Raw genomic sequence first — 13,366 nt, 5'->3', positions numbered from 1 at the left:
CTTCTGTGAAATAACACCTATAGACACACCCAACTCCTACCTTTTTTTCTTACATCAATGATGATTACCCGTGTCTCCAAAGGATCTTCCCTACTATCTTCGTCAACTCGTTCACAAAAACGAACATTTATTTTCACCACGCTAGCAACCACTGTATTTGGATCTGTTCTTTGGTCAAAAAACAATGTCCTTGCATCAATGATGGAAAATGGCGAATTGCATTACGATGACCCGAATAAGAAGTTCAATTTAGATAAAAGACCAATGTTTCAACGTCCAGATCCAGAGTATCCTGGTCACACGCCATTGTACAATTTTGAAAAAGCATTGATGTTTCTTGGATCGTCAATGGGATCATTTTTCCACCCGGAAAGAAACGAGTTTATTGTTGCTCTTGGTGAATCAACTGCCATTGAACCAGTGTTGAAAAGTTTACAACGAACTATGTTGAGTGATAAGACGGGAAGAGAAATTCTTCGTGAAAGACCACGCATTACTTCAACATCGTTAGATCTAGACCATTTACGCTCTTTACCGGACAACACAATCGGAAAGCAGTACATTATATGGTTGGATCGTGAGGGTGTTAGTCCAGATACAAGAGTGCCGGTTAAGTACATTGACAATGAGGAGCTTGCTTACATTTTCCAACGTTATCGCGAATGCCATGATTTCTACCATGCAATTACTGGATTACCAATCATTATTGAAGGTGAGATTTCAGTCAAGGTTCTTGAGTTTCTCAATATTGGCATCCCAATGAGTGGGTTAGGTGCATTATTTGCACCTTTGAGATTGAAGCCAAGTCAGCGCAGGAGATTGAGAGAGATTTATTATCCATGGGCAATGCAAAGTGGATTGTTTTCAAAACCTTTGATTAATGTGTATTGGGAGAAGATCTTGGAGAAGGATATCAATGAGTTTAGAAAAGAAATGGGTATTGAACCTCCTCCAGATTTGAGAAATTTGAGAAAAGAATTCTTTGCAATGAAGCGGAAAGAGAAAGAGATGAAACAACAAGCATTGAAATGATGAATGATGTTGTAAATGACTATAGCATAATGGAGTTAGATGTGTATATATAAGTGGAGCAACGTTGAATGCACTACACAATTTTTATCCTAGCAATTTGGTTGTGACCTGTATCATTGGGTGTCACAATTTGGTAACTACATAGTGCATAGTACATCGAATAAATGATTACATTCTATGAATGGAACTAACTTAGCCGAGCAAAGAACGCCCAATTAGAGGCTTTGCAGCTATTTTGGTCATGTCAACTAAAAAACATTTAAGTTTGCGACTGTTTCACAAAATTTCAGTTGGTACGCGGCAGTAGCAATGCATAAATAAATATCAACTTCTCCGTTTCACAATTCTTTCATAAACGCTTTCTTTCACCTACGTTCTATTCAATTGATATCCTACAATGTCGCAACTATTCTATAAGTACTTTCTACAAAAAGTATGCGTTAATTTAACTGCACCAATTGCGCTCGTATTACTAACTTGTCTCTAGGCAAATCTTGACCATCTCGTGACCTTCGGTGAACAAGACGATCCATATTTTGAAGAGATTCCGGAGCAGGAACTACATTTTTATCAAAGAAAAGGCGCCAAAAGAAGAAGAAGGTTACCGTCATTCATTCCTCAACATGATTTAAAGATTCTAAACAAATTCAAAAAACGTGCATATAGGTTGGATTTACAATTGAGTTTATGTGGACTACGTCTTGGTTGGGCAGGTATCATTGGGTTGATTCCAGGTATAGGTGATGTTCTTGCATTGTTTTTTGCTTTGCAGTTGGTGAAACTTGCTCGAGAAATTGAAGGTGGATTACCCAAAAGTTTAGAAGCACAAATGATGGCCAATGTATCGTTTGATTTTGGTATTGGATTAATTCCATTTGTTGGGGATTTCATCAATGTTTTGTATAAATGCAACTCGAGAAATTTCGTATTGTTGGAAAAGCATTTAATTAAAAAGTATGGAAATGGAGCGACTGTGAAATCAGTGCCGGCGACCACGACGGTTGATCATGGCGCTGGTCATACCCAACATGAAGGTATATATGCTGCTGGAGGTACTGCTCACGATCCTGCGAATAAGGTTTAGCGCTTATTAATTGTATTACAACTGAATAATACTACGACTTTTTACCAAATCCTTTCTCTATCGCATCAAGTCTTTGCTTGAAATCATGCGCAAACATCTCAAGCTGGTCAATTTTCATAAACTCCTGTTCTAGTTCATTGCAAGTTTTGAGTAACTTGTCAATTTCTTCGTATTGTATTGGTAGATTCAATTGGTTCTCAAAATAATCATGGTTAATATGATCTTGTTTCTGAAGCACAGATTCATAAGTTTGGTCAGTCAATGTCTTTATGTAGTCCTTGATTTTGAACATCAAGTAGTCATAGCTTAAAGACAACTTGTGTAGTTCTAGTGGATCAGCCTCCTGTACTGGCACTCTGGACGAGCTTTCTGGTGTTGTTGAGGTTACTGGTTGTTTGCTAGAAGCATTTGCGTCTGGCGTCACTTCACTTTCCATATCATGCGCATTCGAGGTCTGCATATGTGTGTACTGTAATACTGTCTTGTTTAGGGTGTTCTACAGTTCCAAGTGATTCTTTTGCTTACACAAATGTGTCGAACAAAAGCGAAAAAGTCGGACAAAGTTTTTGAGCAAACGTCACAGAGTTCAAAGAGGGCGACTCATTAAACATCAGTAGAACTTATAGACAGGTGTAATATCACACTTCTATATCCAAACTGCTACTGAATTAGACTACTTAGCTATTAATTGATCTACTGATATCTTTTGCCGCCAAAGATGTCGTCATCTTATTCACTTGATAAGATCAACCCGAAATTATTACGTCGTATTTACCGAGCATGCAGACCATCCAATGATGAGCCCAATTTGGCCCTCAATTTAGAGATTTGTGATTATGTTAATGCTAAAAAGGGGTCTGCACCTAGAGATGCAGCCATTGCAGTAGTTAAATTGATTAGTCAAAGGGATCCACAAACTTCGGAATTGGCTTTAGCGTTATTGGACAATTTAGTCAAAAATTGTGGTTACCCTTTTCATTTGCAAATATCAAGAAAAGAGTTTTTAAATGAATTGGTAAAAAGGTTCCCCGAGAGACCTACATTGAGATACTCGCGTGTGCAACGTTTGATTTTAGCACAGATTGAGGAATGGTATCAAACTATTTGTCGTACTTCTAAATACAAGGATGATTTTACTTATATTAGGGATATGCATAGATTATTGGCTAACAAGGGGTATGTTTTTCCCGAGGTTAAAGTCGAAGATATTGCCGTGTTGAATCCAGGTGACAATTTGAAATCGTTAGAGGATATTCAAAAGGAAGAAGCAGAGGTGCATTCGGCTAAATTGCAAGAATTGATTAGACGAGGAAGACCTCAAGACTTGCAAGAGGCTAATAAATTGATGAAAATTATGGCTGGGTTCAAAGATGACAATGTCAAGGAAAACAAGAAACAATTGAAGGATGATATAGTCAGATTGGGTAGAAAAGTTGAGATTTTGGGTGAAATGTTGCAATCAATTGAAAGCTCGGGTGATAAAATTGGCGATGATTCTGATGAAGCTTTGCTTGAGTTGTACAGTTCAGTGAAAAGCTCACAACCTATAATAAGCAAAATAATAGATCAAGAAGGCGAAGAGGGCGATGAAGAGGTCAATAATCTCTTAGCCTTGAACGACAATGTCAACAAAGTGATACAAAAGTACCAATTGTTAAAGGGTGGCAAAGTAGAAGAAGCAAGCAAACTCAACATCTCTGGAGGAGCTGGAGCAGCAGCTGATTTGAATTTGATCGATTTTGATGATGAACCAGAGGATGTTAATGCAAGTAAGGAACAAGGATACAACGATTTACTAAGCGATTTATCCAACTTGACTTTTGGCGACAATACTGGCAGTAAATTGACCAACGGAAACAAGGTGAATCCATTGAATTTGTACGGAGCTGGGGGTTCGATATCATTGGGCGGAAACACAACACAATTGCACCAACCTACGCCAACGACTCAATCAAGCTCTTCTAACTTTGACTTGTTGAGTGATTTGAATTCGCCATCACCACAATTGCAGTCAAATTTAGGTGTCAACAAACAAGCCCAAGGCTTGGATCCGTTTGGATTTGATTTTCCAAGTACTACTCCTTCAAACTTGCAAAAGCAACCAGGATCTCGCAGTTTCATCAATACTATTAACGTTAACCAATCTAGTGGTTCTTCAACTAACCTCAAGATTGAAGTCGGGGTATTGCAAGCATCAGCTTCATCGTTCAAGGGGTCCGTTTTGGTCTCAAATGTCCAATCTCAAACAATTTCTCAGGTCAAATTTATGCTTGCGGTTCCTAAATCATGCAAACTTAATTTACAACCTCAATCCGCCGATTCGATCAATGGATTGACCAATGAGGGCATTACACAAGATTTCACAATTGAAAATCCTCAAGAGAAACAATTGAAAATTAAATGGAAGGTTGAATACAAAGTTGGCAATGAGTTGAAAGACGATACAGGTGTGACTATCTTAAAGTAGAATGGCCTTGTAGGTTATAGAGATGTGTACAATGAAAACAATTGAATTTGAAACAAATATAAAATAGTCAATGAGTTGAAAGAATAAAAAGCACCAGTTAAACAAAAGCTAAACAAAAGAACATCTGCAAGAATTAAAATAAAAGAAAACATATAACAATTACCGTCCGTTGTGGTTCAAAAGCATCTTATGGTTTGACCAAGGAATCGTCAATGACAAAAATGAAGCCATTTTCAACTTGTCTTACAGTAACAACTGGAATCCATTTCTTTTGTTTTGCTGCAACTCTAACTGAAAATGTCTGACTGGCTATATCTTGTTTAATTTCCAATAATTCACCATTATTCAATTTAGTAACAACAATCTTCTCCTTGTCCTCGTTGCCATCTTCAATGCTGATTTTATCTTGCAAATCAATAACAATATGTCCATCCAAATAGTTTTGTAAATTATCTTGTAAAATCTTGTCCTGTTCTTGCTCAGTTTTAGCTTCATTCAACAGTGCGGGGAATTCCCAAGGTTTCAAATTGGAAAGCTTATTCTCGATCGCGTCATCAGTTGGACTAACAATCAACATGTTTGATTCTAAAGATTCGGTTCTGGAGTTGAGTTCCTTATTGTCTCTGATGTACCCGGCGAAAATGGAAACTGATTTCAATTGAGGTAAAATTGATTGCAACAAGTTATTGTAGCAATCAGCAGAGTTGAAGGTGAACACATAATCATCTTTTGTTTCCTCTCCATCTGGAAGATTGAGAACCTCTTGTCCATCACGTTTCTTGGTAGATGCTTTAGCAAATTTTGCAATTTTGAATGTATTTTTTGCATCTCTTTTGTCATGATTCTCTTCATGGATAAAATCCGAAATTCTAAAAGTATTCTTTCTCTTTGCCAAATCTTTATCAGACTCATCATGTAAAAACTTGTTACTCAAATCAACCAAATTGGGAGTGTTTTTAGCATCTCGTTTCTCATTCTCTTCTTCATTGACCCCAATTTTCAAATCTTGTAAATTGATTACATTCTTTGGTTCAGCGTCTCTTTTCCCATTCTCCGAAGACACCTTCAAATTGTCCAAATGTGGCACATTTTTGGCATCTCGTTTATCATTTGAGGCTTGGTCATGATTATCAAGCGCATGCAAGTTGTACACATTTTTGGAAACAACCATTGAGGAAAGACTTGCAACTAATGCAATGATTGTGGCTCTCATCACTGTGAAATAATAGCAAATACGATTCGTATGATTATTGGGGCACTCTACTGTCTTTAGTGGCGGTTAGGGCTTATTTGTAAGGGGTCAAGTAAAACTTTGTATGATTGGTTTTTCTTGGTTTTTTTCCCGAGTGAGAGAAATTCTTTATGCAAATTAACTCCTTACAGTTCTATTAATCTCCGATTATCTCTTTAAAGGTACAATTTAAATTATATCAATATTGTCAATATAGACGTTATTACAAGTGTCAGTCGTACACAAGTGAAGGTCGTATAACTATTCACAGTTCTTGATATACCGGTTTTGTCAACTTTGGAGCTGATCATTGCTTCTTGAGTGTAGACTGATAAGTTGTGGTCATGGAGATTGCACTGTAGTAATAGATTACTCAAATCCTCATCTCCATTCTATGAAAGGTTATGACTGCATCAAATTGACATTAAATTGCAATCTTGATCTCATATTTTGTAAATCTTTCAATCTCTTCAATTTTTGTCTATCGTATCTTGGGTCCTGCAGTAGCTCTTCTGTGTTTAGTTCCCAAGCTTCTCGTCCACTGCGATAGCTATTAAGCCTTTCTCTTGCCAAATTGAGTTCTTGAGCCAATTCCTTCAGCCTTAGCTCCAACCGGTTGGTTTCCTCTTTAAGCTTTACAAATCTTTTATTCACTTGTGGGGTAATGGTCTCCGAATAACTTTGTTTTGCATCATCCAAGTCCAACTCAGGTACTAAACCAAATATTTTCTTTGTTGACAATATATATTTCAAACGTGAACTGTCACCAGTGGATTCCTTTAGTTTTTGGTTTGAGTTTCGTAGGAGTTCAATTGACTCCTTTATGGAGTTGTTGCAGTTCTGTAAATTGTTGTATGGGTGATAAGAAGGGGGCAGTGGCATTATTTTATTCGTACTAGAGTAGACTACTGTCAATTGTGTTTGTTTGTTGTGGGTTTAATTTGTCAAAGTTTTATACGCGAAGTTTTTTAATGAACTTGACTCTCTCATGATTTAGATATACTGTCAAGAGTTACAACTAAGGTGAAGAATTCAATACTATAGAATCATAATCATATACACTTTGGTCAATCATTCACTTCCCATAGCATATATCACTAAAGACACTTTTTCTTCACTAGCCAGGATAAGGCAAAAATTGTATATATTGTCTTTTCTTTTCTGTTTTCACACCTTTGGAGGAGAAATATCAAGAAGGGATTTGATTCAACTTCTTGCACAAATACATCAACTAATAAACTAATGAACTCAAATACTATACAAAGACTACAAAAGGGTAATAAACAATAAGCTGGTATTATTGTAACACGTTTTAGTCAACTACAAACTCCATAGTCTTGCATAATAATGACACAATCGTCGAAAGACTTAGGCGAATCGCTTAGCATCAGTCATCGATCCAACTCATCTAGTGACATTACATCTGAATCCGACTTTAATAAATACAATGTTGATGCGATACTGCCATTCCCTAGTTTAGAACATCGAAAAGGTGGCATCATTCACATAAAACCACCTCAAGCAACAAATGACGTTAGCAACGTCAACACCACTTCATCAAAAGATTCAGCACCTGGTCCGATTTCAAGAAAACGGTCCGATTCAAAGTCCCAGGTCGTTAACTATCCAATGAAGACAAGGACACAACGAGATAACATGGAAACAACTTCCTACTTTTATTCATCAGCCAGCTCACATCCACGAAAAAGGGCACAAATGCAATATTATGTAACACTAATACCTTTAAATGATACATTTATTGAAAAACATTTGCCCGTTGCTATATTCCCAGAAACAACAAAGCTTGGTCGACCTACGGGAACAAAGCACAAACCAGACGTAACCAATGGGTACTTTGATTCACGAGTTCTATCTCGTAACCATGCTCAGATATACATAGACCCAACAACCGGGAAATTAATGCTACAAGATTTAGGGTCATCTAATGGTACATATCTCAATGATTCAAGACTTGACAATGAACCAACAGAGGTCAAAATTGGAGACATAATTTGTCTTGGATTCAATGTCCAAGCTGAATCAACACACAAACAAATTAGCCTTCGAATTGACAATATCAATGTGATTGCCAACACTAAGTCGGATCTCAAATTGGCAAAAAGCTCCCAGTTGGACACCCCAGAATTTAAGCACTTGTCGTTCATGGAAGAAATCTATCGCAAGATAAATGACGATAGAATGAGGAGTAAACAGCACGCCTCTGACAGTTTTGATAGTGCATTTTTTGGAGATATAAATCCCATACTCGAAGATGATTTGTTAGGCTTGTATTCGTCAACAAATGCAGGCATATACAACAATTCCCAAATTACAAATACAGGGGCTCTCGAGAATATGGTTAATACATTGATGTTGAATCTAACCAAAGTGAAACAGCAAGCCTCGGCTTTGGGTTCTTTGCGAACATTTTTGTTAAACTATCAGAAAGAATTAGATGAACTTAATAAGAAATATCTAGAACAGCAATACAAGTTAAAAGTTCAAGGCGTGAAGGAAGATTTGGAATCCGAGAGGACAAAGACAAGAAAATTGGAGGAGAAACTAGCGAAATTAAGGTTAGATCATGCTACTAAAGTCGAAGTTATTAGCAAAGAAATGAGTTCTAAAGAGCTTGAAGTGTCAAGTTTACGAAAAAAGGTATTGTCATTGGAGGAGCAAGTGCATAGATTGGAATTAGAATCATCATCTGCTACTGAGACTATTGAAAAACTCAAAAAAGAGCGTGACAATTTTCAATTATTGCTTGACCAAAAGCGAACAAGTGATGCCAAAGTACTCAAAGACACTTCCACTTCAACTGCTGAGGATGAGGTGTCTGAAAGTGGACATGATCTAATCTCTGATGCAATCAACGGGTTCATTATGGACTTGTCGCGTACTCCCTCCGTGCGAGATAGCGCCAAGTCACTAGACTCTAGAAATGGTACTACACTTAATGACGCTATAGAGCTAACACCACCGCTGTCTGATCATGAGGGAGCCCCTGATGACGACGATATGCAAATAAGTCCCACCAACAGCCGCCGCTCTTCAAGAGATTTTTACACCGAAAACCTTTCATCATCATCCGTTATTGCAACAAACCTTTTACCCAACGATGTTGAGCCATTTCCAAAAGTTGAAGACATCCCATTACTGAGATCCTCAAGCTCAATACTGTTGAACAAAGAAAAACAACCATCTACAAATTATCATGATAAACTTTCTTTCATTAAACTATCTGGCGAAAACAAAACTGCAATACTGAATTTAGCTATAGCTACATCTGTACTACTTGTTGGCGTTTACTTGTATCGTCTATTGAATTAGATGCTAATAATACAAAAAAGCATGCTCCTTCTTACCTCTTCCATTCACCTCTTAAGCTTTCCACAACTTTGAAATGATTGTACTTATTCCACCCTCTTTCTTTTCAATTTCGTAGATACCGTAACCAGCAACACCAGTTCCAAAAGTCAAAAGATACATAGCATAGTTGAAATAAGATCCATATACTCTTTTTGGAATATAATCTATGATACAAGATTGGAAACCAGCATAACAGTGGTATAATAACAATGCACTCAAGGTTGAGTCGACAAATGTTGATGCTCCAGTAAACATCGGAGCCAAAACCAAAGGCACCAAGCCAGCACTTACAAGTCTTTCAAGAGTCCAGTGATATGATCCTTCAAGCTTGTGCGGTTTTGGTCCTACATATGCATCATTAACAGTACCAACAATAAATCCAGGTGGTTGTGGAATAGTTTTTATACCCCTAATTAAAGATGGTTTGACTAATCTGTTTGATAATCTAGCTGTATGGCCAACTCCGAGACGAGACAACATGATTGCTGTATAAGAGGGAATAAATAATGGGAAGGGGGAGTTAGGTGAGACTGTTGTCTTGTGAAGGATATTGTAGTTTTTTTTTCTGTATAAATCTCCCCGGGGTATTGTAATCGCTTATGTACTGAAAAAATATGATTGGCTGAGAATATGCAGGAAACAATATAGAGCTACCATGTTTTCTAATATAGTCTCATTTGATAGCAGTGCCTCAACTGCTTGCTAGGGCATATATTGGAAGCTTCCGAGTAGTGGAGAATATTTCAGAAAGAGATAGGTGAAGCTTGTGAAAAAGCGATATGCCATTTGAGGTCATCCAATGATTCCGACGGAGTGCTTAGAACCAGATACTGTCAAACTTTTATCGAGTTTTTGTTCTACATGGTCACAATAAAGGTATTGAAACTGACTATTAAGCTGTCCTCTTCAATGCTTTTTTCATTCCTACAGTTGATCCATTAATTTGCTAAATTGGTTTCCATTTGATGTAAAATAATTACGGAACAAGACATATTAGTATCAATTCTTCATCTCAAGTTGCAAAGTTACTTTATGTATCACCAATTAAATACAACCGGACATAGTCTATCATAGATAGAGCCTCTTTATTATGATTTGTAACACTCGGTTGTACAACTATTGATTTGTAAGAGTTTTCGCAACTCATGAACACCTGGTAGCACAAAAACCTAACCCGATATGGAAATTCATAGAAAATGTGCACGGTGTACAGTTGAAAAAAAAAGTTAGACAGCATTTAATATCGATCAAACGCCACCTAAAGTTCAACTACAATATGGATTTGGAATTAGAACCTACCTTAGAATCTTTGATCAAACAAGATACTTTGAAATGGATTTTTGTCGGTGGTAAAGGTGGTGTGGGAAAAACCACAACATCGTCATCAATTGCCGTTCAATTAGCATTACAACATCCAGATTCTGAATTTCTTTTAATTTCAACGGATCCAGCACATAACTTGTCGGATGCTTTTTGTCAGAAATTTGGGAAAGAGGCCAGAAGAGTTGAAGGCTTATCTAATTTGTCTTGTATGGAAATAGACCCCGAAGCGGCAATGAGCGATTTACAACAACAAGCACAACAATATAACAATGACCCAAATGATCCATTAAAAAGCATAATGAATGACATGACAGGATCAATACCAGGTATTGATGAAGCTTTATCATTCATGGAGGTGTTGAAACACATTAAGAATCAAAAAGTAAGTGAAAATGATAGCAAGGACAAAATTTCATATAGAACCATCATTTTCGACACTGCTCCAACGGGACACACTTTACGTTTCTTGCAATTGCCATCTACTTTACAGAAATTATTGGGAAAATTCCAACAATTATCAGGAAAGTTGGGTCCGATGATGAGTATGTTGGGTGGTGGGGCTGGAGGTCAACAAGATATGTTTGAAAAATTGAATGAGGTTCAGAAAAATGTCACCGAAGTGAATGAACAATTCACCAACCCAGACTTGACTACTTTTGTTTGTGTTTGTATTTCGGAATTTTTGTCATTATATGAAACTGAAAGAATGATCCAAGAATTGATGTCATATAAAATGGATGTTAATTCAATCGTTGTTAACCAATTGTTATTTGCCGATGACGATGAGCACCCTTGTCAACGATGTGTCAGTAGATGGAAAATGCAAAAGAAGTATTTGGACCAAATGGCTGAGTTGTATGAGGATTATCATTTGGTGAAAATGCCATTGCTTGGAACTGAAATTAGAGGTGTTGAAAACTTGAAGAAATTCTCCAAATTTCTATTAACTCCATACGACCCTAAAAAAGATCGTGCCCTTATAACAGAAATGAAAGAACAATGAGCATAGAGGAAGTAATAATTTATAAAATTGTACGTTTAAAATATTCTTGTAGTCAAATCCTGCATATAGACAGACCAGCTTCGTTTAAAAGCAGATACAAAGTGGTGAAATTTTGGCGAACTTTGACTGGTACAACGTACTTCGAGTGCACTCCTGAGCTATTTGGACGCAGTAATCCACCCAACATTGTCACACGTTTAATCATGGCTAGAGGTAACCAAAGAGAACTTGCAAGACTTAAGAATCTCAAGAAACAGGAAGAAGCAAAAAAGAGTCAGAAGCAAGGGGACAAGAATAAACGAATGGAAACAGATGCCGAGCGAATGAGAGAAAAACAAGCGGCAGGTATGTAAACTGATATCAGTATTATCATGCAACGCTACTAACAGACACATTTAGCGGATGCCAAGAAAGAAGCGGATAGATTAGCTAAGTTGCAAAAGAAGTGAAGTGGCCCATGTTAGCCACTTTGTATGTAAATAGGTTATAATAGATCGAAACGTGTAATGAAGCGAAGTGACGTAGATTCATCACCGTGTTAAGGATTTCCTTGAGATTGCCAATATCAAAAGCCACAAATTGTATGTATATTTTGGGAGCCGCCATGAGGAATACAAAATTGATGGAGACCAATGAACGAGAAGGGAAATCACATGAGTTGATAAAACAATTTAAGCATTCAACTATATGATGTGGTTTAGTGCATGCAGTCCAAAGTGTGATTAGCACTCAATACTCTTACTTTTCCACCAAAACGTAATTAACCCACTTTGTATTTTTTCTTTCACTTTCGGACCACTTTCGGACAAACCAAACGATTTCAATCCACCTTTAGTAGCACCCACAATGTTGATCGAGGATTCATTCACCGACGTTAAAACCAGCGATGGAACTAAAATGAGAATCTTTATCTTTCATCCAAAGATACCCAATTATCCACAAGTCAAATTTCCTGGGGTAGTCGTTTACAGTGAGATTTATCAAGTTACACCACCAGTTGCTAGATTTGCCAGAGATATTGCAGGACAAGGTTTCATTGTTGCATGTCCTTCGGTTTACCATAACTTTGAGGGCCCTGAGGCATTGGCTTATGACGATGAAGGGACCGACAAGGGTAATAGATACAAGATAGAGAAGGAATTGAGTTCATATGACGAGGATTCCAAGTTGACCATTGATCACTTGTTGAGTTTACCTACGTGTAATGGTAGCATTGGTGCAACAGGTATGTGTTTGGGTGGTCATTTGGCATTTAGAACTGCGTTGGATCCTCGCGTCAGTGCAGCCGTCTGCTTCTTTGCAACTGATATTCATATCCATGCACTTGGTAAGGGTAAAAACGATGACTCTCTAAAAAGATGCGGTGAGATCAAGGGTGAGTTGGTTATGATTTTTGGTGACAAGGATAACCATGTTTTTTTGGAAGGAAGAGATTTGATTAGAAGTGAATTGAGACGTAATAAAGTACAAATGACCTTTATCGAAATCAATGATGCTCAACATGCATTTATCAGAGATGAAAATAGTAAGGGGAGATACGATCCAGCTGTTACAAAGTTGTGTTTCGACTGGTTGTTGGAATTGTTCAATCGTAAATTGAAATTGGATTATGGCGACCACGATGGGAAGGACAGGGTCATCGAAGATGTTTGTTAGTGGACTTACAGTGTATTTTGATTTACTTATGGCAGGTGAATAGTGTTTATAGCATGAATATATGAACTAGCTAAGATATATCTACAACAACTCTCTCATATACCTCTTCACTCCATGATTGTATTTCACCAACCATCATGGTCATAAACATTTTCTTATTTGCCATCCATGCTTCTCCTTTATATGGAAACATTGATCTCT

General features: G+C 37.3%; 11 protein-coding genes across 11 annotated transcripts; 7 read left to right on the top strand and 4 right to left on the bottom strand. All coding sequences in view use genetic code 12, as the record gives it.

Moving 5' to 3' along the window:
• Window positions 1-57: 57 nt before the first annotated feature.
• Window positions 58-1,032, top strand: CORT_0B09620 (Coq4 protein; the record flags this gene model as incomplete). Its single annotated transcript, XM_003868053.1, has 1 exon — window positions 58-1,032. One exon carries the CDS (start codon window positions 58-60, stop codon window positions 1,030-1,032), a length of 975 nt encoding a protein of 324 aa, XP_003868101.1.
• Window positions 1,033-1,429: 397 nt separating this feature from the next.
• On the top strand, window positions 1,430-2,116 carry CORT_0B09610 (hypothetical protein; the record flags this gene model as incomplete). The annotated part of the gene is made up of 2 exons (XM_003868052.1): window positions 1,430-1,465; window positions 1,520-2,116. 2 exons carry the CDS (start codon window positions 1,430-1,432, stop codon window positions 2,114-2,116), a joined length of 633 nt encoding a protein of 210 aa, XP_003868100.1.
• Window positions 2,117-2,147: 31 nt separating this feature from the next.
• CORT_0B09600 (hypothetical protein) lies at window positions 2,148-2,576 on the bottom strand (the record flags this gene model as incomplete). Its single annotated transcript, XM_003868051.1, has 1 exon — window positions 2,148-2,576. One exon carries the CDS (start codon window positions 2,574-2,576, stop codon window positions 2,148-2,150), a length of 429 nt encoding a protein of 142 aa, XP_003868099.1.
• A 258-nt stretch (window positions 2,577-2,834) lies between these two features.
• CORT_0B09590 (Gga2 protein) lies at window positions 2,835-4,583 on the top strand (the record flags this gene model as incomplete). The annotated part of the gene is made up of 1 exon (XM_003868050.1): window positions 2,835-4,583. One exon carries the CDS (start codon window positions 2,835-2,837, stop codon window positions 4,581-4,583), a length of 1,749 nt encoding a protein of 582 aa, XP_003868098.1.
• A 187-nt stretch (window positions 4,584-4,770) lies between these two features.
• CORT_0B09580 (hypothetical protein) lies at window positions 4,771-5,796 on the bottom strand (the record flags this gene model as incomplete). Its single annotated transcript, XM_003868049.1, has 1 exon — window positions 4,771-5,796. The coding sequence occupies one exon, from the start codon at window positions 5,794-5,796 to the stop codon at window positions 4,771-4,773; it is 1,026 nt and encodes a 341-aa protein (XP_003868097.1).
• Window positions 5,797-6,216: 420 nt separating this feature from the next.
• On the bottom strand, window positions 6,217-6,696 carry CORT_0B09570 (Spc19 subunit of the Dam1 (DASH) complex; the record flags this gene model as incomplete). Its single annotated transcript, XM_003868048.1, has 1 exon — window positions 6,217-6,696. One exon carries the CDS (start codon window positions 6,694-6,696, stop codon window positions 6,217-6,219), a length of 480 nt encoding a protein of 159 aa, XP_003868096.1.
• A 465-nt stretch (window positions 6,697-7,161) lies between these two features.
• CORT_0B09560 (hypothetical protein) lies at window positions 7,162-9,144 on the top strand (the record flags this gene model as incomplete). Its single annotated transcript, XM_003868047.1, has 1 exon — window positions 7,162-9,144. One exon carries the CDS (start codon window positions 7,162-7,164, stop codon window positions 9,142-9,144), a length of 1,983 nt encoding a protein of 660 aa, XP_003868095.1.
• A 51-nt stretch (window positions 9,145-9,195) lies between these two features.
• On the bottom strand, window positions 9,196-9,663 carry CORT_0B09550 (succinate dehydrogenase; the record flags this gene model as incomplete). Its single annotated transcript, XM_003868046.1, has 1 exon — window positions 9,196-9,663. One exon carries the CDS (start codon window positions 9,661-9,663, stop codon window positions 9,196-9,198), a length of 468 nt encoding a protein of 155 aa, XP_003868094.1.
• Window positions 9,664-10,459: 796 nt separating this feature from the next.
• Window positions 10,460-11,509, top strand: CORT_0B09540 (hypothetical protein; the record flags this gene model as incomplete). The annotated part of the gene is made up of 1 exon (XM_003868045.1): window positions 10,460-11,509. The coding sequence occupies one exon, from the start codon at window positions 10,460-10,462 to the stop codon at window positions 11,507-11,509; it is 1,050 nt and encodes a 349-aa protein (XP_003868093.1).
• Window positions 11,510-11,712: 203 nt separating this feature from the next.
• CORT_0B09530 (hypothetical protein) lies at window positions 11,713-11,958 on the top strand (the record flags this gene model as incomplete). The annotated part of the gene is made up of 2 exons (XM_003868044.1): window positions 11,713-11,854; window positions 11,909-11,958. The coding sequence occupies 2 exons, from the start codon at window positions 11,713-11,715 to the stop codon at window positions 11,956-11,958; spliced, it is 192 nt and encodes a 63-aa protein (XP_003868092.1).
• Window positions 11,959-12,355: 397 nt separating this feature from the next.
• On the top strand, window positions 12,356-13,165 carry CORT_0B09520 (hypothetical protein; the record flags this gene model as incomplete). Its single annotated transcript, XM_003868043.1, has 1 exon — window positions 12,356-13,165. The coding sequence occupies one exon, from the start codon at window positions 12,356-12,358 to the stop codon at window positions 13,163-13,165; it is 810 nt and encodes a 269-aa protein (XP_003868091.1).
• Between the last annotated feature and the right edge of the window lie 201 nt (window positions 13,166-13,366).

The sequence above is a fragment of the Candida orthopsilosis genome (genome assembly GCF_000315875.1).
Source record: "Candida orthopsilosis Co 90-125, chromosome 2 draft sequence".
Classification (NCBI taxonomy): domain Eukaryota; kingdom Fungi; phylum Ascomycota; class Pichiomycetes; order Serinales; family Debaryomycetaceae; genus Lodderomyces; species Lodderomyces orthopsilosis.
The sequence above is the reverse complement of the archived record's forward strand: the minus strand, read 5'-3'. Positions and strand labels throughout refer to the sequence as shown.